Genomic DNA, 23,109 nt, shown 5'->3' on the forward strand with positions numbered 1-23,109 from the left:
AATAAGGGGATGCTCTTGTCTGTTTTATTATAATTTTGGCAAATGTTTGTTGCAAATATTCAGTCCGAAAGGAATTTGTGTCAAGAGCACAGTGCTGGAGTATCTCAGCGGGCCAGGTAACAACTCTGGAGGACATGGATAGGTGATGTTTAGTGTTGGGACCCTTCTTCAGTCTGGTGATGTTTTGGTGTTTAAGAAGGAACTGCAGATGCTGGAAAATCGAAGGTAGACAAAAATGCTGGAGAAACTCAGCGGGTGCAGCAGCATCTATGGAGCGAGGGAAATAGGCAACGTTTCAGGCCGAAACCCTTCTTCAGAATGTCTGAAGAAGGGTTTCAGCCCGAAACGTTGCCTATTTCCCTCGCTCCATAGATGCTGCTGCGCCCGCTGAGTTTCTCCAGCATTTTTGTCTACCTGGTGATGTTTTGGGTTGGGAACCTTCTTCAGACTCTGGAATTTGTGGTTGGTTTTCTCTATTTCCTCCTTGCCTTTCCTAATCACAACTTGATATAACATTAAAAAGTTTCTTAAAGTTCAAACTTGTATTATTATATTGCCTCCTTTCAAGCCTTGGACCAATCATTTTTATGGTCATTTGCTTTGCTGCTGTGTTAATATTGCTGTGGTGGTCACATCTGATTACAAGCAATTGAGCTGTATGTTGTCGCACTTAATGGAAAATCTTGAGAGGCCAGCCTATCTGAAGAGTTACATCTTCCAAGCTCCAAATTATAGACCCTGAGTGCACAATGCTAACTGGGCTTACTTTTAAAAGCTTTTGCAGATCTCTAATATATAATTTTAACTAACTAAATTTACACTTGGAGAAAAATGTTTGAAGATTCAGGCACGTAAATCTGCCAGCCATTCTAACGTGCTCATTCATTAAACAAGAGTCCGAGTCATCTTCCATTTCTACACATTTTGCCCTGCATTCGATTTGCTCCTATTCCATGATTCCCTGGATCCAAAAAAGTAAATACCTTGGATATCCTCAATAAATGTTATTGACTTGCATGACTGGCATGTTCCAAGCCCACAACCTCTACTACCTACAGTGACGAGAGCAAGACCTTCATTGTACCGATGTGAAGTAAAAATATAACACCTATCCTTCATTATTGAATGTAAATCCTGGACGTCTCTACCCGACAACACCAGGAATACTCTCAACAGAAGAACTAAAGCAGTTCAACAAAGCGACTGACTTGGGGTTATTTGGGAATGGATAATAAATATAATTTTTTTTTTAATTATTAAAAAAATTAGGGTCATTATATTCCCCTTAGAATGTTATTTCTCCACCTTTCATTCTTGAATCTCAATGATTTTTTGCCCATCTCTGTCTCCATGCAATGGATCAGACCATTAAAAGTATATTGCATTGACTCCAGTCAATTGACTGCAGCTTTTCAACCCTCTGCAATAATATTTACTGATTTCCCACTCTTTAAAATGTTTTTTTGATTCTTCTTACGTAGATGAACGAATAACATGTTGTTCCTACATTAAAAACCACCATATTCTTGCTCGCTTAACTTGTCTATGACCCTTTGCAAAGTTCATTTTTCCTGTATAACACCAACAAACTTGAATATGCCTTTATGTGGAAGTCATTTATTTAACAGGTAATGGCATAGTATCCTATTCCAATCTCTTTAGCCCACTTATTAGCAGCTTGCCAATTTCAAAGATAACCTGTTATTCTTACCAACTTAATGTCAATCATATACTCCTAATCTTTCAATCCTTTAGTTAAGTTAATATTTCTTATCAAATACCTTATAAAATCCATATATATTTCGTCCATTAAATTTCCCCGTATCTCCATGGTAAGTTACAGTATATCCCCAATAGTGTGTTAGGTTTGTCCAACTCAATTTCCTTTTCATTGAAATCATTTGTGACTGATCAGTCATGATTTGATTTGCCCAGCTTTATCATTAATAACTGATCCCAGTATTTTGCTGACAATGGATGACAAGTTTTTTTTAATTTTCTCCGTCCTTACCTCAATAACAATGTGCCATTCGCTGCAAGCACCATACCCGTAACATGCGGAATCAGTCAGTACCTACCCCATTGAATTTCTATTTCTCGAAGAACTATAAATTCATTGAAAACTACAAAGCATTCCATTACATATTGCTATTGATATCCATTGAATCTGATTTCTTAATCGATTTTAGCCACAGCCCCTCGTACTTATACAGTTGATTTTACTTAAAATTACAGACCCCATCTCAAATGCAGTTATGTCCCTCTTGAATGGAACACAAAATGTATTGTTATATTTCCCAAAGATAATCTCTGTTTATGAGATTACTGATTGCTAAATGAAACTGCATCATTATAGACAATAGGTGCAGGAGTAGGCCATTCAGCCCTTCGAGCCAGCAACGCCATTCAATGTGATCATGGCTGAACATCCACAATCAGTACCCCATTCCTGCCTTCCTGCCTTCTCCTGACTATCCCCTGAGCCCTATCTAGCTCTCACTTGAAAGTATCCAGAGAACTGGCCTCACTGCCCTCTGAGGCAGAGAATTCTACAGACTCACAACTCTTTGTGAAAAAGTGTTTCCTCATCTCTGTTCTAAATGCCTTGCCCCTTATTCTTAAACTGTGGCCCCTGGTTCTGGACTCCCCCCAACATCGGGAACATGTTTCCTACCTCTAGCGTCCAAACCCTTAATAATCATATGTTTCAATAAGATATCCTCTCATCCTTCTAAATTCCAGAGTATACAAGCCCAGCCGCCTCAGCATATGACAGTCCTGCCATCCCGGGAATTAACCTTGTGAACCTACGCGGCACTCCCTCAATAGCTAGAATGTCCTTCCTCAAATTAGTGGACCTAAACTGCACACAATACTCCAGGTGTGGTCTCACTAGGGCCCTGTTCAACTGCAGAAGGACCTCTTTGCTCCTATACCCACTCCTCTTGTTATGAAGGCCAACATGACATTCGCTTTCTTCACTGCCCACTGTACCTGCACCCTTACTTTCATTGACTGATGAATCCCGTTGTACTTTCCCTTTTCCCAAATTGACACCATTTAGAAATAACCTGCCTTCCTGTTTTTGCTGCTAACGTGGATAACCTCACATTTATCCACATTAAACTGCATCTGGCCACTCACCCAACGTGTCCAAGTCACCCTGCATTCTCATAGCATCCACCTCTGATCTTCATTTATGCTGATTTTACACACCCCTCCCTCTCATTCTGTGTGAAGTAATTCTTTGCTACAGTTTTGTCCCACTCATCAGGACTGCAAATTTGCCCAATCCTGCCCCTGTCTGCATGAAGATTCTCCCTGTGACTCCATGGGTTTCCTCCGGGTGCTCCGGTTTCCTCCCACATTCCAAAGATGTGCAGCTTTGTAAGTTAATTGACTTCTGTAAATTGTCCCTAGTGTGTAGGATAGTGCTAGTATACGGGACGAGCGCTATTCAGCATGGACTCGGTGGGCCGAAGGGCCTGTTTCCATGACGTATCTCTAAACTAAAATTAAAAAATTATGGTCTTAAGTACAATAGTAAAGATTTCTTACTACAATTATATAGAACTTTGAATAGACTACACCAGGAGGATTGTGTATGGTTTAGTAAGATATGATTGTTGAATAAGTTAGGTCTTTATTCTCTGGAGCGCAGAAGGTTAAGGGGGGACTTGATAGAGGTCTTTAAAATGATGAGAGGGATAGACAGAGTTGATGTGGACAAGCTTTTCCCTTTGAGAATAGGGAAGATTCAAACAAGAGGACATGACTTCAGAATTAAGGGACAGAAGTTTAGGGGTAAATGAGGGGGAACTTCTTTACTCAGAGAGTGGTAGCGGTGTGGAATGAGCTTCCAGTGGAAGTGGTGTCGGCAGGTTCATTGGTATCATTTAAAAATAAATTGGATAGGCATATGGATGTGAAGGGAATGGAGGGTTATGGTATGAGTGCAGGCAGGTGGGACTAAGGGAAAAAAGTTGTTCGGCACGGACTTGTAGGGCCGAGATGACCTGTTTCCGTGCTGTAATTGTTATATGGTTATTGTTATAATGGAACTACTGCAAACATAAATGGGATTTGCCCTGGAATGATAGATCTCTAATATAAGGAGAGATTGAATAGATGAAACTTTGATCCTCCAGGGTTTAAAAGAATGAGATATTAAAATAAAATACTTAGGAAATTGGACGGGATAGATGTGAACAGGATATTTCCCCTGCCTGAGTCCAAAACCAGGGAACCAGGATTATAATAAGAGGTAGCCAATTTAGTTTAGCGATACAGCGCAGAAACAAGCCCTTCAGCCCATCGAGTCCATGCCAACCAGCGATCCCCGCACATGTTTTACCAAAGCCAATAAACCTACAAACCTCTAGGATGGAACTGCAGAAGCTGGTTTAAACCGAAGATAGAATGGGTGACGTTTCAGGTCGAGACCCTTCCGTCTTGACCAGAAACGCCACCCATTCCTTCTATCCAGAGATGCTGCCTGTCCCGCTGAGTTACCCCAGCATTTTGTGTCTAGCCTACAAACCTGTACATCCTTGGACGTGTGGGAGGAAACCGAAGATCTCAGAGAAAATGCACGCAGGTCACAGGGAGAGCGTAAAGCTCCGTACAGATAAGCACCCGTAGTCAGGATCGAACCTGGGTCTCTGGTGCTGCACCACCTTGCCGCCCAACTATTCGTAACTCACATCACTGATTTGGCAGAGTGAACCACATCTAACAGTTTCTGTTTAGTTTATTTTATTGTCACGTGTACTGAGGTACATTGAAAAGCTTTTTGTTGCGTGCTAACCAGTCAGCGGAAAGACAATACATGATTAACGTTGCTGATGACTGGGAATGTGAGGGAAATGATGCAAAATGGCCTGTAAGAGATATGAATAATTTGAGGAAATGCTCTGAAACGAGGAGAAATATATTTGCTCAAGAGTGTGTGAATCTCAAGAGTCTTACCTAGTGTAGGGGAATCGAGAACCAGAGGACATAGGTTTAAGGTGAATGGGGGAACGATCTAATGAGAACCTTTTTTGTACACTACGGGTGGTAGGTAGGTACCTAGAACAAGCTGCTGCAGGAGGTAGTTGAGACAGATACTATCACCTAGTTTAAGAAACATTTAGACAGGGACGTAGATAGGATATGCTTAGAGCAGGGGTGGGGAACCTGCGGCCTTCTAGGCCATTAAGTGCGGACTTTTGAATGAATCCAATATTTGTAGAACAAATCCTTTTATTTTTATTATGTTTTTGTTCGTCTTTTATTATTTAAATTTTAATCTTAAAATGAACGTATTTAAAATACCAACGATTCAACTAAATAATCCTCCCCGACTGACCGCCATAATTAAAACATTAGTAAGTCATGAGGGTTATTTTAACAAAATAATGTACATTTTGAAGTATATCTAGTTGAAGTTTCTTGGATGCGGCCTTATTAGATTACAGCTAACTTGATGCGGCATTCCAACATGAAAAGGTTCCCCACCCCTGGCTTAAAGGGATATGGGTCAACCGTGGGCATGTGACAATAGACAATAGGTGCAGGAATAGGCCATTCGGCCCTTCGAGCCAGCACCGCCATTCAATGTGATCATGGCTGATCATCCCCAATCAGTATCCCGTTCCTGCCTTCTCCCCATATACCCTGACTCTGCTATTTTTAAGAGCCCTATCTAGCTCTCTCTTGAAAGCAACGCAGGCAGCTGGGAGGAGTGAGTGTAGATGGGGCATGTTGGTGGTCGTGAGCAATTTGGGCCGAAGGGCCTGTTTCCGTGCTGTACGACTCTAAGACTTGTGTTAATCTGTGAGCTTCTGCTACCGAGCCAGGGCAGAACCAGTTGGACTACAGAAGGAAACCACATTTCCACTGCTCCATGGGGAGGTCCCACGTGACGGATGGTGTCACTTCTGCCAGCAGGTACAGGGTGGGGCTTTGATTTCAGTCAGAGTGGACTGGTTGCAGTGAATACTGGCAAACCTGTTTCAGTTTCATCAACTTCATTGGCATGTACACCAAAGTTCAGTGCCAATATTGTTTTAGTTGCGTGCTATCCCAACAAAGAGGGCGGTGGAGGCCGGTTCCCTGGATGCTTTCAAGAGAGAACTAGATAGGGCTCTTAATAATAGTGGAGTCAGGGGATATGGGGAGAAGGCAGGAACGGGATACTGATTGGGGATGATCAGCCATGATCACATTGAACTCGCCACTCTCTGTGAGAAAAAGTGTTTCCTCGTCTCCGTTCTAAATGGCTTACTCCTTATTCTTAAACTGTGGCCCCTGGTTCTGGACTCCGCCAGCATCGGGAACATGTTTCCTGCCTCTAGCGTGTCCAATGTGAGACTAGTGCAGACGGGGCATGTGGGTCAGTGTGGGCAAATGTGTCTGAAGGGCCTTTTTCCTGGCTCTATGACTCCAATTCTCTATCTCTCAAGCTGTGGAGGTCCAGTCACAGAGATGGTCTCCAGAAGGGTCCCGACTTCACTCGCCCCCCCCTGCAGGAACTATACAACAGGAGGTGCAACTCCAGAGCAAATAAAATCATGGGAGACCCCTTCCACCCCTGCAACGGACTGTTCCAGCTGCTACGGTCAGGCAAACGCCTCCGTTGCCATGCGGTGAGAACGGAGAGGTTGAGAAGGAGTTTCTTCCCAGAGGCAATTCGGACTGTAAACGCCAATCTCACCAGGGACTAACTCTACTGAACGTTTTTCCTTCCATTATTTATTATGTAAAAGAATATGTTTGTTATGATTGTGTTTATAATTTGTTTGGTTGTTTTGTTGTTTGTCTTTTGCACAAAAGTCCGTGAGCATTGCCACTTTAATTTCACTGCACATCTCGTATGTGTATGTGACAAATAAACTTGACTTGACCCGAAACGTCACCTATTCTTTTTCTCCAGAGATGCTGCCTGATCCGCTGTGTTACTTGTCTTTGGTGTCAACCAGCATCTGCAGTTCCTTCCTACACAGAGGTTGGCATTGATCAACTTTGTGTCAGTCCAAGAGATTTCATGATGCGAGGATTCAAGGGGCATCAAGGGGGGGGGTCAGGAAGATAACATTGAACCTGCTGAGGACCAACCGTGATCTTGTTGAAAGGTGAAGTGGGTCCAATGGGCCAAATGGCCTATTGCTGCTCCCACTAGTAACGTCTGTACAAAAGCAAGCCACAACAGAGGCAGGAAATAAGAAAAGCATCCATGACATTTATTGATGCAGTTTAATATGCAACTGAACATCTAAAGAATCTTTACAATATATAAAGAACATACAAGTGACATAATATATATAACTACACAGAACGCTATAGCAAACTTGGGGCTGAGAGGATCAGCAAACTGCCAACATTTGTGTCCAGTACTGTCGTGACATATTCGAAAAGTTTAATGCATTTATACATCAAACACAATTGGTAGGCAGCAGGAATACAGGACTGTACAGAGTCATAAATGATAGATATTAAAAAATATATATTCAAAGAAAACATGGGTTCGAGATTGGCTGGGATCCCTGCTGGTACTGTGTAGGTGATAATTAGAACTAACTTTGAATCAGCTGTGAAGTCAAGCTCAGCGTTCTCCCGTCTCATTCCTGCATTCAGTAGGTGCTGACTGGACAGACTATAGGGACCAAGGGTGGGCGCAAAATGCTGGAGTAACTCAGCGGGACGGGCAGTGTCTCTGGAGAGAAGGAATGGGTGACATTTCGGGTCGAGACCCTTCTTCAGACTTCTTCAGAATGGGTGACATTTCGGGTCGAGACCCTTCTTCTAACAGTCACCGAAACGTCACCAATTCCTTCTCTCTGGAGATGCTGCCTGTCCCGCTGAGTTACCCCAGCATTTTGTGTCTACGGTTTAAACCGGCATCTGCAGTTCCTTCCCACACATAGGAACCAGGATCAGGAACAGGATCCAGGAGATGATTCAGATAGAGGGGTCCAAGAGGGTGTATGATCTCGCAGTAACCAAGAGCGCAGCATCCGTAAGATCAAAAGGACAACAGGATCCAAGGGGTTGGAGACACAAGAAATGTGATTGATACAGGTAGGTGTCAGTGGTTATGGGGAGAAAGAGAATGGGATTGAGAGGGAAAGATTAGGTCAGCCGAGATTGAATGACGGAGTAGACTTGATGGGCCGAATGGCCTAATTCTGCTCCGGTAACTTATGAACATGAAATCTGCAGATGCTGGAATCTTGAACACAAAACACACAAAGTGCTGGAGGAAGGTACTCAGTGGTGAAGCAGCATTTGTATTGGGAATTGACAGGCAAAGCTTTGGATCGGACACAAAATCCCGCCTGTCCATTCCCTCCGCAGATGCTGCTACCCGACCCACAGAGTGTTCCTCCAGCACCTTGTGTCTTTGCTCAGAATACTGGAGCTGGAATGCAGAGAATAGTCCCAGGGCATGAAGGACCCAAGAGTTTAACATCAAGTGGGGTATGGGGGGGCATCGAGGGAAATTATGTCAGGACAGAGGAGATTTACTAGAATGTTGCCTGGGTTTCAACAACTAAGTTACAGAGAAAGGTTGAATAAGTTAGGTCTTTATTCTCTGGAGCGCAGAAGGTTAAGGGGGGACCTGATAGAGGTCTTTAAAATGATGAGAGGGATAGACAGAGTTGATGTGGACAAGCTTTTCCCTTTGAGAATAGGGAAGATTCAAACAAGAGGACATGACTTCAGAATTAAGGGACAGAAGTTTAGGGGTAATATGAGGGGGAACTTCTTTACGCAGAGAGTGGTAGCGGTGTGGAATGAGCTCCCAGTGGAAGTGGTGGAGGCAGGTTCATTGGTATCATTTAAAAATAAATTGGATAGGCATATGGATGAGAAGGGAATGGAGGGTTATGGTACGAGTGCAGGCAGGTGGGACTAAGGGGAAAAAAAATTGTTTGGCATGGACTTGTAGGGCCGAGATGGCCTGTTTCCGTGCTGTAATTGTTATATGGTTATATGATCTCAGTTGGGGGGGGGGGTGTTCAGGCTGACCTTATCCCTGAGGTCTGAGGTCAATTGAAGCGGCCCCTTGTCCCGCACAGATCTCACTGTGGTATCTGATTGAGAATTAGAGAGGGTGTTTTGCCTCTCCTGGAGGTTGGCCCCTAACTGCGGTGGGAAGGAAGGGTCAGCATAACACGTCTTGGGGTTACAAAAGTGTAGAGTGAAAGGGTATAAAGTGATAAATAAAACGCTGGAGGTAGACAAAAAATGCTGGAGAAACTCAGCGGGTGCAGCAGCAGCATCTATGGAGCGAAGGAAATAGGCGACGTTTCGGGCTGGAACCCTTGAAGGAAATAGGCAATGTTTCGGGCCGAAACCCGGAAGGGTTTCGTCCCGAAACGTTGCCTATTTCCTTCCCTCCATAGATGCTGCTGCACCCGCTGAGTTTCTCCAGCATTTTTTTGTCTCCCTTCGATTTTCCAGCATCTGCACTTCCTTCTTAAACTACTGCTCGTATTCTGAATGCAACCCCCGTTCAAACCAGGGCAGCCTGGATTGATGTTCAGTGCAACGTTCTTCCCATAACACTTGTTCTCAGTAACACGGCATTCTCCCCATAAACTCATACCCGGGTATAAGTCACAGCCACAGTCTCAACCCCACCACTCCTTACCTGTCCCTTGGTATTGACCTTCTCAATAACATCCACTCCGAATAACAATATACTGTTGTGGGAATCTTCACCCTAGCCCCCTTCCTCTCCCCCCCCCCATAGCTACTGCAACACAAATAAACACAAAAGGTCGGTATCATAACATGAGCAGCTAAAAATCAAGACAATGAAATCAACGGACCAGTCTTTACCTCGTCTAATTTCACATCAGATTGTTATGGGCGAACAATTTAGAACAGACCTTCTAAAGGAGAGCACAGGGCTATTCTTTTAAAATGATGAGAGGGATAGACAGAGTTGACGTGGATAAGCTTTTCCCACTGAGAGTAGGGAAGATTCAAACAAGGGGACATGACATGAGAATTAAGGGACTGAAGTTTAGGGGTAACATGAGGGGGAACGTCTTTACTCAGAGAGTGGTAGCTGTGTGGAATGAGCTTCCAGTGAAGGTGGTGGAGGCAGGTTCGTTTTTATCATTTAAAAATAAATTGGATAGATATATGGATGGGAAGGGAATGGAGGGTTATGGTCTGAGCGCAGGTATATGGGACTAGGGGAGATTATGTGTTCGGCACGGACTAGAAGGGTCGAGATGGTCTGTTTCCGTGCTGTAATTGTTATATGGTTATATGGTTATTCGAAGGTGAACGCAAAATGCTGGAGGAACTCAGCAGGACAGGCAGCATCTCTGGGGAGAAGGAGTGGGCGACGTTTCGGGTCGAGACCCTTCTTCTGAACAGGGTCTGGGCTGGTCGGAGGTGAGGGGGTGCCCAGTAAGAGCCAGTGGGCCACTGGAGGTGTGTAGGAAGGAACTGCAGATTTGGTTGGTTCAAACCGATGATGATAGACCCAAAATGCTGGAGGAACTCAGCGGGACAGGCAGCGTCTCTGGGGAGAAGGAACGGGCGAGGTTTCGGGGGGTCTCTGATGGATCTCGACCCAAAACGTCACCCGTTCCTTCTCTCCAGAGATGCTGCCTGTCCCGCTGAGCTACTCCAGCATTTTGCGTCTATCTTCGGGCCGGCGAATGCATTCACTTCCCGCTGGTCGCAATGTCAGCCCCATTCTGGGCTGCTGGTGCAGGGAGACAGATGGTATGAAGAGCAACACCTGATGTATCTGTATTAACCACCATGCAGAAAAGAAAACCTCTGCCTCCTGTAGGTCAACCAAGTTGGACCCAAATAAACCTGGGTGTGAACAGCCATTTCGTCCATCCATCCAAAAGCACCCAACGACTCTCCACATCATCACGTTAACAAACTCGCGTTTAAATGTTTCACCCAAGTTTTTTCACCCAAAAGCCCCATTCATATACGACTGGGTCAAACAGGCCAGGACTTTATTCCTTGGAACACAGGAGGCTGAGGGGGTGATCTTATAGAGGTGAATAAAATCGCGAGGAGAATAGATAGGGTGAATGCATGGATTGGTTTCCCAGGGCAGGGGAAGCAAGGACTGGGGGACATAGGTTCAAGGCGAGAGGGGGAATATTTCACAGAAACCTGAGGGACAACTATTTCAAACAGAGGTTGGTGGGTATATGGTACAAACTGCCAGAGGGTGGTGTGTATATGGTACAAGCTGCCAGAGGTTGGTGGGTATATGGTACAAATTGCCAGAGGTTGGTGGGTATATGGTACAAATTGCCAGAGGTTGGTGGGTATACGGTACAAGTTGCCAGAGGGTGGTGTGTATATGGTACGAGCTGCCAGAGGAAGTCGTCGAGGTGGTTACAATAACAACATTTTAAAAACATTTTGACAAGGACATGGGTAGAAAAGGTCTTGGGGGATACGGGCCAGATGCAGGTACATTGTGCTACCTGAGATGGGGCATTTGGGACAGCATGGACGAGTTGGGCTGAAGGGCGTGTTTCTGTGCTGCGGAACTCTACAACTCAAAATCAACTAACGGCCATTTCGCCATTGAAGCCATGTCCTACTTCATTCAGTCTGATCTGTTTATGCTCTTGGACACCTCAATGAGGACCAAGCAGTTGTCCCCTACCATGGTTGAACACTGGAGATGAATATGATCCATGTCAATTGGATGTAGGCAAAAATGCTGGGGAAACTCAGCGGGTGAGGCAGCATCTATGGAGCGAAGGAAAAAGGCGACGTTTCGGGTCGAGACCGTTCTTCAAACCCGAAACGTTGCCTATTTCGGTCTCGACCCGAAACGTCGCCTATTTCCTCCGCTCCATAGATGCTGCCTCACCCGCTGAGTTTCTCCAGCATTTTTGTCCACCTTTGATTTTCCAGCATCTGCAGTTCCTTCTCAGACATGTCAATTGGATAATACTTTACAGTGAGGTCTGAATCCTTGTTCAAATCTCTTTGGTAGATACTAAAGATCCCTTGAATACCTCCTGGAACTGAGGCAACGCTAACAGCTGAAGCCACGCCACCAACTGATCATCCTCTGGCCTTGTGAGACCTCCACCGACCCTCAAGGAAGGTGCCACGCACACAATGGCAGCCATTGCAATGCGATGGTGGGTCGTGAAGCCGAGATGTGTTGGTGAGACCACACAACTCAGTGGATTCCAGACAAGTTCCGCATGAATGCCCGCATCTTTGAAAGAAGCCACGAAACAATAATCGTTCACAAGATTCAAGGGCCTGTCCCACTTACGCAGGTTTTTTTCGGCGACCTGTGCCGGCACCCGCCATTAGTCGCAGCAGGAGGCCGACAATTGTCAACAAACATGTTGAGAATCCAGCGGCGACCAGAAAAAGGTACGTCTGAAGAAGTGGTTTCGGCCCGAAACGTTGCCATATTTCCTTCGCGGCAGCATCGATGGAGCGAAGGAAATAGGCAACGTTTCGGGCCGAAACCACTTCTTCAGACATTCAGACATTTCGGGCTGGACCCTTGAAGGAAATAGGCAACGTTTCGGGCCGAAACCCGGAAGGGTTTCGTCCCGAAACGTTGCCTATTTCCTTCGCTCCATAGACGCTGCTGCTGCACCCGCTGAGTTTCTCCAGCACTTTTGTCTACCTTCGATTTTCCAGCATCTGCAGTTCCTTCTTTAAACAAAAGGTGCGACTCTTTGGGCGACTACTCACCACCGTGACAGGCGTCACCCCGGCGACATGTCGACACGTGATGCCTGTATGGTCGTGAGTGGTCGCCCAAAGAGTCGTACCCTTTTCTGGTCGCCCCTGGATTTTCAACGTGTTGGAACATTTTCGGCCGCCTGCCGACGGGTGCCGGCAAGTTGCCGAAAAAAACATCGCCTAAGTGGGACAGGCCCTTTGCAGTTATGCCCCCGTCCCACTTAGGAAACCTGAACGGAAACCTCTGGAGACTTTGCGCCCCCCCCAAGGTTTCCGTGCGGTTCCCGGAGGTTGCAGGTGGTTGCAGGAGGTTGCAGGTAGTGGAAGCAGGTAGGGAGACTGACAAAAACCTCCGGGAACCGCACGGAAACCTCGGGCAAAGTCTCCAGAGGTTTTCCGTTCAGGTTTCCTAAGTGGGACGGGGTGGGGGCTTGAGTTTTTTGATGGATCCCAAGGATGGCTCTTGACCCAAAGGTTGATTAGAGCCCTGATGAAGTTTCATTTCCTGCACGGCCAAAAAAAAAAAAAAAAAAGCAGGAGTTTCCTGGGTGACTTTGTCCCTGGTGGACCAGTCGGCGTCTCGTCTATTCCTTGGAATAGACGAGACACCGACGGCTCCGCCAGGGGCCCAGCCAACCAAGGAAACGTGGCTTTCTTTTGGACACGGGCTGTGTGGCGACCACACCCGTCTAGACACTGGGGAAGAGGAACAGGGCAGACTTCCCGCTCTGCAGTCGCGAACACCGTCGACAATCTACGCTTGGAACTAACTCGTTGTGTCTTCGATCCTAAGCAGCGGGGAAGGAATCGAGGAAGCAATGTCAGTTTCCAGGAAGCATGGGGCTGAGGTGAAGGTTGGAGAAGATTGTTGTGTGGGCTAAGATGTTGCCTGGTGGGAAAGATAGGGGGGGTGCTGCTTGGAGGGGGGGGGGGGGGGGGGGGGGGGGGGGGGGGGAGGGGGAGGGAGAGGGAGGGCCACTCTCTGGAATTGCCAGGTTTGCTGGACAGTCCAAAAGAAGATGCTAAATCCACATCAAAGAGGTTTTCGACTCGAGAGAGAGAGAGAGAGAGAGTGGTGAATCTGTGTAATTCTCTGCCAGTTGAGGCCACAGTTCATTGGCTATATTTAAGAGGGAGTTAGATGTGGCCCTTGTGGCTAAAGGGAATCAGGGGGTATGGAGAGAAGGCAGGTACAGGATACTGAATTGGATAATCAGCCATGATCGTATTGAATGGCGGTGCAGGCTCGAAGGGCCGAATGGCCTCCACTCCTGCACCTATTTTCTATGTTTCTATGAGAGGCCACGGCTCGGAAGACTAAATTCCTTGGCTGCATCCAGGCCGAACAAACGTATACAGCATTGGGAACAGGCCCCCCGTGAGACTACTGGATGGCAGGCAGCCTATTAGATGCTCCAATGAAACGTGAAACGACGACCCATGTCAAGATGATGATGGAGTGTGGTTGAGTTAAGACAGTAGCATGTAACTGAAATACCCACTTACTACGCTGGCTTTGGCCCACTCCAGGCCCAAGGCCTTACGTACCTCTGTCGTCAGAGTGGACAACGGTTTTTTATACAAAAGAAAGTATTAAAACAGTAAAATGTCTTTGATCACCCCTCCCCATCCCATGCCCTCCCCCCCCCCCCCCCCCCCCCCCTCAGCCCATGCTTAAATGTAACATCTTCCATTCTTCGACAAGCCTTAGGCTTTCATCCAACTTAACACCCGATGATTCACTACAGCGTGACGCAGCCCACACAGCTACGCAGATAATTGTCCTTTAAATATTGTTTAGGTTCAATAGCAATCGGCCATCCACGCTTTCTTCTCAGTTCCAGTGGGGTCGCACAAGGATCAGAAGAGAGAGTCCACAGGGGGTTTGCTCACACACTCATTGTCATACTGGGCGAGTACTGCTGGAAGAAAGCACAGCCTTGTGAATCAGAGTGTGAGAGAGGGGGGGGGGGGGGAGAGGGAGGGGAGAGAGAGAGAGGAGGGGGGGGGGAAGAGAGAGAGAGAGAGAGAGAGAGAGAGAAGGGGGGGGGGAGAGAGGGACAGAGAGGGAGAGAGAGAGAGAGAGAGAGAGAGACAGAGAGACAGAGAGGGAGAGAGGGAGAGGAGGGGGAGAGAGAGAGAGAAAGAGAGAGAGAGGAGGGGGGAGAGAGAGAGACAGAGAGAAAGAGAGAGAGAGAGAGACAGATATAGACAGAGATAGATGGAGAGAGAGAGAGACAGAGAGGGAGAGAGAGGGAGAGAGAGAGAGACAGAGAGAGAGGGGGGGGAGAGAGAGAGGGAGAGGAGAGAGAGAGAGAGAGAGAGAGAGAGAGAGAGAGAGAGAGAGAGAGAGAGAGAGAGAGAGAGACAGAGAGAGAGAGGGGCAGTCCTCACCCTGTCACGGTGGGTGTCGAGGAGTGATTCTGACCAGCCTTACCCCCGCTCCGCCCAGGCTCCAGAATATTTCCCCAGGGGGGTGCCGGCCCTACACAACATGAGCCGCCTTTCCGTGATGCCCAGCGTGCCGTTCCGTGGCGCGGAGAGACGTGTACTGTACTGGATGTTCCTGCAACACTCTACACCTCCTCGCCCTCGTCTTCCGTCCGGACACGCCATGGCGGTCCGTGTTACCACCTGGCGGTGGGGGCAGTCCCCAGTGGAGGTCTCTCTACAAGGGAGTCCTCCCCCTTTACATCGGGGACCTGGGGTGGAGAATGTTGCCCAGAGCCGTGGTGTGCAATAAACCTTTGAATCGGTTCACGGACTTGCCGCCCGCCTGTAACTACTGGTGAGGAAGAGCCCGTGTTCCACGTGTACATGGAGTGTGAGAGGTTGCTGCCCCTGCACCAATATCTGAAGCGGCTGCTCCTCAAGTTCTGGTTGCATTTCAGTCCCACGATCTTGGTGTTTGGACACAAGGCAGGGAGTGGGGAGAGCCGATCGGGAGGGGTGGGATCTCCCTGTCGGTTTGCTCCTGGGCCCGGGCCAAGATGGCCATTGGCGGGTCCAGGCAGCGGGCGGTCGATGGTCACGCCAGAGTCGGCTGCCCGCCCCTACGTCTGTGCTCGAGTGTTCCCTCTCCGGGGACTCTGGAGGCCTTCCGTCAACGCTGGTCACCGCGGGGGGGGGGAGGAGGAGAGCTTCGTATCTAACGATTGCACCATTGTACTATAATGACTGCTTGATGTATTGTGACCATTGTGTACTTGCGGTACATTGTAATATGCAATTGTTGTAGAAAGTCCTTGGAATGAAAAAAAAAGAAAAAAAAAAAAAAAAAAGAAAGAAAGAAAAAAAAAAAGAAAGAAAAAAAAAAGGAAAAAAAAAAAGAAAAAAAAAAAATGAGAGAGAGACAGATAGAGAGAGGGAGAGAAAGAGAAACAGACAGACAGAGAGAGAGGGGGAGAGAGAGACAGAGGCAGAGACACAGAAAGAGCAGATTTGTGATTTAACTTACACTTTCATTTTGGAAAGGATTTAAGAAGTTTCCCGCCATCTCGCCGTCATCGCGCGGAGTTCCCGGAGGATTGCTGATCCCTGTCATGTTGTTTGGGGAATTCTAAAGGGAAAGTAACGAGGCACGTTGATCATTGTCAGGGCTAACTCCGTTCTACTGCAACACCTCAACCTCCTTCACGGTAAAACCAGACAGAATTCCCGAAAGAAGGAATAGTCCATCGATCGGGAATCACATATTCTTTGCTAGGCAGGGTGGGATTGGATAAGGAGTCACTAGATGTTCACATTGTACGTGGATTTAGTCAAGTCCCCGTGCGTTCGGTTTATTGACCGAGAGATTGACCGATTCCTGGACCCTTCAAGGAAGGCGGCATCTCTAAATATGTTGAAGATAGACACAAAATGCTGGAGTATCTCAGCGGGACAGGCAACATAAGGTCATAAGGAATAGGAGTAGAATTAGGCCATTCGGCCCATCAGGTTTACTCCGCCATTCAATCGTGGCTGATCTATCTCTCCACCCTAACCCCATTCTCCTGCCTTCCCCCTCATAACCTCTGACACCCGTACTAATCAAGAATCGATCTATCTCTGCCTTAAAAATATCCACTGACTTGGCCTCCACAGCCTTCTGTGGTGGAGAATTCCACAGATTCACCGCCCTCTGACTAAAGACAATTTTCCTCATCTCCTTCCTAAAAGAAGGCCCTTTAAGTTCAAGTTCGCTTTTATTTGTCTCATGCACCAGTTTAGATGCAGTGAAATGAACATTTCTGAGGCTACGATCGCTAGCTCCAGACTCTCCCACTAATGTAAAAATCCTCTCCACATCCAGCATGCCTGGATAGACGGAATGGGTGATGTTTCGGGTTGAGTCCCTTCTTATAACCATATAACAATTACAGCACGGAAACAGGCCATCTCGGCCCTACAAGTCCGTGCCGAACACGTATTCTCCCCTAGTCCCATCTACCTGCACTCAGACCATAACCCTCCATCCCTTTCCTGTCCATATAACTATCCAATTTATTTTTAAATGATAAAATCGAACCTGCCTCCACCACTTCCACTGGAAGCTCATTCCACACAGCCACCACTCTCTGAGTAAAGAAGTTCCCCCTCATGTTACCCCTAAACTTCTGTCCCTTAATTCTCAAGTCATGTCCTCTTGTTTGAATCTTCCCTACTCTCAGTGGGAAAAGCTTATCCACGTCAACTCTGTCTATCCCTCTTCTTCAGACACATTGTCTCTGCATTTGCTCATTGCTGTCAGCAATGTGATGCTGTCAACCTGGGCCTCAGATTACCCAGAGGAATCGGACAGATTGTCCTTGGAAAGCACACATTATTCATCTCATCAGCTACAAACTCCCAGAGCAGCCGTTTCACATTGTCCTCAATGTCCTGGACATCATTCGCTTCCCAACCAACAGCAAAAAGCTAATTATCACTATCGCCACATAGATGATGATTGCTACATTATTTATTTTTGTTGCATTTTCTAAAATGCAGCGACTACATTTTCAAATTGCGAAAGACCCTGGGTAGAATAGTGAAAGGCCTGGAGAAAAGACTTAGGTGACGGTTCGGGTGGAGACCCTTCTTCGGATGTGTTTGAAGTCTGAAGATCCTAAACGTCGCCGACTACTTTTCTCCAGAGATGCTGTCTTTTTAATAACATTTAAAAAAAAGCACCTTATTTATTATAAACAGAGATAATAATGGTCTAACATAGAAGGCTAAGAGACCAAGATAAGCTGCAAAATCCAAAGGACTGACGTGGATTATACTGCAAGAGGCATAACGGAGATCGGGGTCTTATTCCTAAAATGGCGGAAGTGACGTTCCGTTGCGTACTACACGTCAGTCCATTGGATTTCGCAGGAGTGGTCTCTCTTGCTCCTCTGGTATCTTTGATGCTGCCTGACCCACAGAGTTGCTCCGGCATTTTGTGTCTGTACCATTCTTTCTCCTACACTCTGGGTAAACACACTGGGTGAAGGGAGATATGCTGAGGTGAAATGGGTGCGTTGCAGAAACACCGGCCTGAAGCAGAACGGCCTGTTTCCGAGCGTAAAGGGCCTGTTCCACACTTGGCCGATTTTGTTCGGCGACTGCCGGCGTCATCGTCTGACGTATCGGGGTGGCCGAAAGATTTCGGACATTTCAAAACCCAGCGGCGACAAAAAAAATGTCGCGAAGCTCGAGGAGGCACCGCGCGCCAATATGACATCACGCCGCGTCACGTGACCTGATACGCCAGTCAATGATGCCAACAGTCGCCAAAAACAATCACCAAGTGGGAAGGCCTTTAAGAGTTTATACGACAAGACGACCAACAAAGTCTGTGTTTGCACCAACATACCTTTGACAATCCATCAATATCACCAGAACCTGAAAAGGACGAGAAAAACTCTTAGTTGCTCCTGTCAAACATGAATTGCTAAGGTTTAAGTAGACAGCGAGAGGTCGGGATGCTTAAAATCATCTTCATGTATCATAATAATCAGCGCTGTGGGTGGCAGCTGTTTGTATAAGGATAGCTTAAGGATAAGGGGGAAATCCTTTAAAACCAAGATGAGAAGAACCTTTTTCACACAGAGAGTGGTGAATCTCTGGAACTCTCTGCCACAGAGGGTAGTTGAGGCCACAGTTCATTGGCTATATTTAAGAGGGAGTTAGATGTGGCCCTTGTGGCTAAAGGGATCAGGGGGTATGGAGAGAAGGCAGGTACGGGATACTGAGTTGGATTATCAGCCATGATCATATTGAATGGCGGTGCAGGCTCGAAGGGCCGAATGGCCTACTCCTGCACCTAATTTCTATGTTTCTATGTTTGTATACATTGTGTGTGCAAGCAAATAATCTCACTGTGACAAGAAAGTATCCCTAATAACTCTGTGCTTTAGGGAGAAAGTTGAAACTGAGCACGTGTACCTGCCGTTGACTTTAGTCAGCTTCTGTTCTCTGGTGTCAAAGGACACACAGCGATCGTAACACAATAATCCTGCCTGGATTACATTAACTCCAGGCCCAAGTCTTAGTGACTTCTACTGTGAGCGGCACGGTGGCGGCAGCGGTAGAGTTGCTGCCTCACAGCGCCAGAGACCCGGGTTCGATCCTGACTACGGGCGCTGTCTGTACAGAGTTTGGACGTTCTCCCCGTGACCTGCGTGGGTTTTCTCCGGGTGTTCCGGATCCCACCCACACTCCACAGACCGTACAGGTTTGTAGGTTCATTGGCCATGGTAAAATTGTAAATTGTCTCTCATAAGTAGGATAGTGTTTGTGTGCGGGGATGACTGCTTGGCGCGGACTCGGTGGGCCGAGGAGCGTGTTTCCATGCTGTATCTCTGAACCAAACGCATTCTGAGCCTGAATCCAGACTTCTGCACCAGGCCCATCACCCTGCATTACCTAATGTTCCATTCATGTGATGGGGCTCCATGCCCGCCATTCCACCAAGCGGTCCCTCCGCTCCAGGCCCCATTGGGAACTGAAAAATAAATAAGCAAGAGATAGTTTGCCTGCATGCCTGGTTTCACTCACTGCAGCGATACACAGAGATCAGGGGCTGCAGTGGTGGGATGCACTCACCCCCCCCCCCAAGGTTAAAGGTGTGAAGCCTAATGCTGACACTAAATGCTGACACCAGCGCAAGGAGTGCTGGATCTCATGTTAAAGCAGCACCCAACCTGCGCTAAGGTTCCAAAGGGCAGGTGCTGTCTGGACGGAGTTTGCATGTTCTCCCCGTGATCACGTGGGTTTTCTCCAGGTGCCCCAGTTTCTTCCCACAATGCAGGCAAACCCAATCCTGAAACAGACGCAATGCGCTGGGGTAACTTAGTGGGTCCGACAATTTTGAGTCTTTTTCCGTAAACCGGCATCTGCCGTTCCTCGAGTCCGGCTTAGATAGGAGTTGTGCCTTTCTTGATAAGTATGGGGGGGTGCGTCAGGGATTATGGGGGGGGTGGAGGTAGGAGAACAGGGTTGAGAGGAAAAGATAGATCAGCCATGATTGAATGGTGGAGTGGACTTGATGGCCCGAATGGCCTAATTCTGCTCCTATCACATGAGTTTATGAGATGGGTATCTTGGTTGCCATGGACCTGTTGGGTCCAAGGACCTGTTGTTACCGTGCTGTAATGCTTCCACAATTCTAAGATTCTTTCTCCAGACCCAACCCTGATGTAGCGAGGCCAGTATCAGCACAGACCCAGGGACCCAGAGGTAACAGGGTTACTGATATATTGCCCCAGAGAACCAGCTCACTCAGACTTACCCCTGGTCGATTCCCTCCGGGTCCGATGGGATTCATCATTGTGTACATGTTCTCACTGGAATTGGTGGAATCTATAAGAAAACAGCAGAGGACAGGGTTTGGACGTCACTGGAGATTCAAACTGCGATCTGCACAAACCCGTAGACCACCTGTCGGAGATGGGGGGGGGGGGCCCTCCGCCAGAGCCCAGCCGGTGAATGCGGAGCAGAACAACAGACAGACAACCATGTCATCTCTGGGTGCCCGCTCTACCACCCGACCAAATGGAGCAGTGTCGGGGCCTGGCAGACATTGACGCCAATAGAGACAACAACATGGCTGCTCAACTCCCGGCTTGAGATCTAACGATTCCTTTGGTTCATTCGCTAGAAGAAGATCTGCTGGGAAGGTCCACGTTGCTGGGCCTACACCTCACGCTGCCTCGGCAAGGCCAGCACCACAATCAAGGACCAATCTCACCCTGGTCACTCCCTCCTCTCTCCTCTCCCATCAGGCAAGAGGCACAGAAGTGTGAAAATGCACACCTCCAGATTCAGGGACAGTTTCTTCCCGGCTGTTATCAGGCAACTGAACCACCCTACCACCCACTAGAGAGCGGTTCTGACCTACTATCTACCTCATTGGAGACCCTCGGACTATCTTTAATTGGACATTACTGGACTTTATTTTGAACAAAACGTTATTCCCTTCATCCTGTATCTATACACTGTGGTCGGCTTGGTTGTAATCATGTATTGTCTTTCCGCTGACTGGATAGCATGCAACAAATAGCTTTTCACTGTACCTCAGTACACGTGACAATAAACTAAACTAAACTGATTATCCATATCCTCTAGAGATGCTGCTTGACCCATGGAGTTACTCCAGCACATGTGTCCTTTGTTGGTAAACCATCAGCTGCAGTTCCTCCTGTCTGAGCATCTTGGTTGGCATGGATGTGTTGGGCCGAACGGCCTGCTTCCATGTTATAGTTTCATAGAGTGATACAGTATGGCAACAGGCCCTTTGGCCCAACTTGCCCACACCAACCAACGTGTCCCAGCTACACTAGTCCGACCTGCCAGCATTTGGTCCATATCCCTCCAAATCTGTCCTTTCCACGTACCTGTGTAACTGCTTTTTAAATGTTGGGGTAGTCCCTGCCTCAACCACCTCCTCTGGCAGCACAATAGACAATAGACAATAGGTGCAGGATTAGGCCATTTGGCCCTTCGAGCCAGCACCGCCATTCAATGTGATCATGGCTGATCATCCCCAATCAGTATCCCGTTCCTGCCTTCTTCCCATATTCCCTGACTCCGCTATTTTTAAGAGCCCTATCTAGCTCTCTCTTGAAAGCATCCAGAGAACCTGCCTCCACCGCTCTCTGAGGCAGAGAATTCCACAGACTCACCACTCTCTGTGAGAAAAAGTGTTTCCTCGTCTCTGTTTTAAATGGCTTACTCCTTATTCTTAAACTGTGGCCCTGGTTCCGGACTCCCCCAACATCGGGAACATGTTTCCTGCCTCTAGCGTGTCCAGGCCCTTATATGTTTCAATGAGATGCCCTTTCATCCTTCTAAACTCCAGAGTGTACAAGCCCAGCTGCTCCATTCTCTCAGCATACAACAGCCCCACCATCCCAGGAATTAACCTTGCAAACCTACGCTGCACTCCCTCAATAGCAAGAATGTCCTTCCTCAAATTAGGGGACCAAAACTGCACACAATACTCCAGGTGTAACTGCTCCAAAGCCTTACGTTCCTTCCGTGCATCCACCAACCCTTTTGAGTTGAAAAAGGTACCCCTCAGACTCCTATTAAATGTTTTCCCCTTAACCTTAAAGCTATGTCCTCCTTGCATCAGTTGGAGGAACCACAATGCATCAGCATTGTAGTAAACCATTTTGACTAACTATCATTAAAAGCTTTACATTCCACAAAATAAATTTAACGCAGGATGATTTTCATCTGCATCTTCCTAAGTCGGCCTTCAGGATCAAGGGTGTTCTAATGGTCAATGGCCTGTCTGCCGTGCTATGATGCACCAGCTAATGCAACTTCCACCACCACAAGTTAGGCTTCAATCATTCCCCTTTCCCCATTGCTTCCAAGGAATGAAATAGAGGGAAGTGACGTTACCTCCGGGGCTGGGAATGATCGGCGTTCCCGGTGGTCCGCTCCCTGGTGGGCCCTGAGAGAGATCACATGGGAAAAACAGATCAACACAGGGATGGATGCAGGAGGGGGGTGGGGAGAGTGAAGAGATCCCAGTCTTTTGGGGGTAGACACAAAATGGTGGAGTAACTCAGCGGGTGAGGCAGCATCTATGGAGAGAAGGAATGGGCGACGTCGCCCATTCCTTCTCCCCATAGATGCTGCCTCACCCGCTGAGTTACTCCACCATTTTGGGCCTACCTTCGATTTTACCAGCATCTGCAGTTCTTTCTTGCGCATCCGTCATTTGGGGTAGGGGAACAGAGAGAGGGCAGGGTGGGGAGTGAGGGTGCCAGTGAGCAGAGATTAGAGGCTGGAGCGGCTGAAGGTCGCGCAGCGGTAGAGTTGCCGCCTCTACGGGTGCTGTCTGTGCGGAGTTTGCACACTCTCCCCCCGTGACCACGTGGGTGCTCCAGTTTTCCTCTCACGCTCCCCAAAGATGCGCACAGGTTTGTAGATTAATTAGCTTGTAAC

The 23,109-nt window shown here is 47.5% G+C and overlaps 1 protein-coding gene and 1 long non-coding RNA gene across 4 annotated transcripts in view; both read right to left on the reverse strand.

Moving 5' to 3' along the window:
• Nucleotides 1-7,222: 7,222 nt before the first annotated feature.
• Nucleotides 7,223-11,775, reverse strand: LOC129711049 (uncharacterized). Its single transcript, XR_008725772.1, has 2 exons — nt 7,851-11,775; nt 7,223-7,674 (listed from the first exon to the last, which is right to left on the reverse strand). It is a non-coding gene; the product is annotated as an uncharacterized LOC129711049 (long non-coding RNA).
• Nucleotides 11,776-13,667: 1,892 nt separating this feature from the next.
• The window catches only part of ssbp4 (single stranded DNA binding protein 4), a 131,648-nt gene continuing 122,206 nt past the window's right edge, over nt 13,668-23,109 (reverse strand). For 2 of the 3 annotated variants that reach the window (XM_055658403.1, XM_055658405.1), the window contains exons 13-18: nt 22,561-22,612; nt 20,441-20,511; nt 19,576-19,654; nt 18,524-18,552; nt 16,157-16,258; nt 13,668-14,621 (exon numbers count right to left, since the gene is read on the reverse strand). In XM_055658403.1, the coding sequence (XP_055514378.1) occupies nt 14,589-14,621; nt 16,157-16,258; nt 18,524-18,552; nt 19,576-19,654; nt 20,441-20,511; nt 22,561-22,612 (366 nt within the window). In that variant the 3' untranslated portion in view covers nt 13,668-14,588. The remainder of the gene's footprint in view (nt 14,622-16,156; nt 16,259-18,523; nt 18,553-19,575; nt 19,655-20,440; nt 20,512-22,560; nt 22,613-23,109) is intronic. The other variant, XM_055658404.1, reaches the window with a different exon arrangement.

The sequence above is a fragment of the Leucoraja erinacea genome, chromosome 29 (assembly GCF_028641065.1).
Source record: "Leucoraja erinacea ecotype New England chromosome 29, Leri_hhj_1, whole genome shotgun sequence".
Lineage (NCBI taxonomy): Eukaryota > Metazoa > Chordata > Chondrichthyes > Rajiformes > Rajidae > Leucoraja > Leucoraja erinaceus.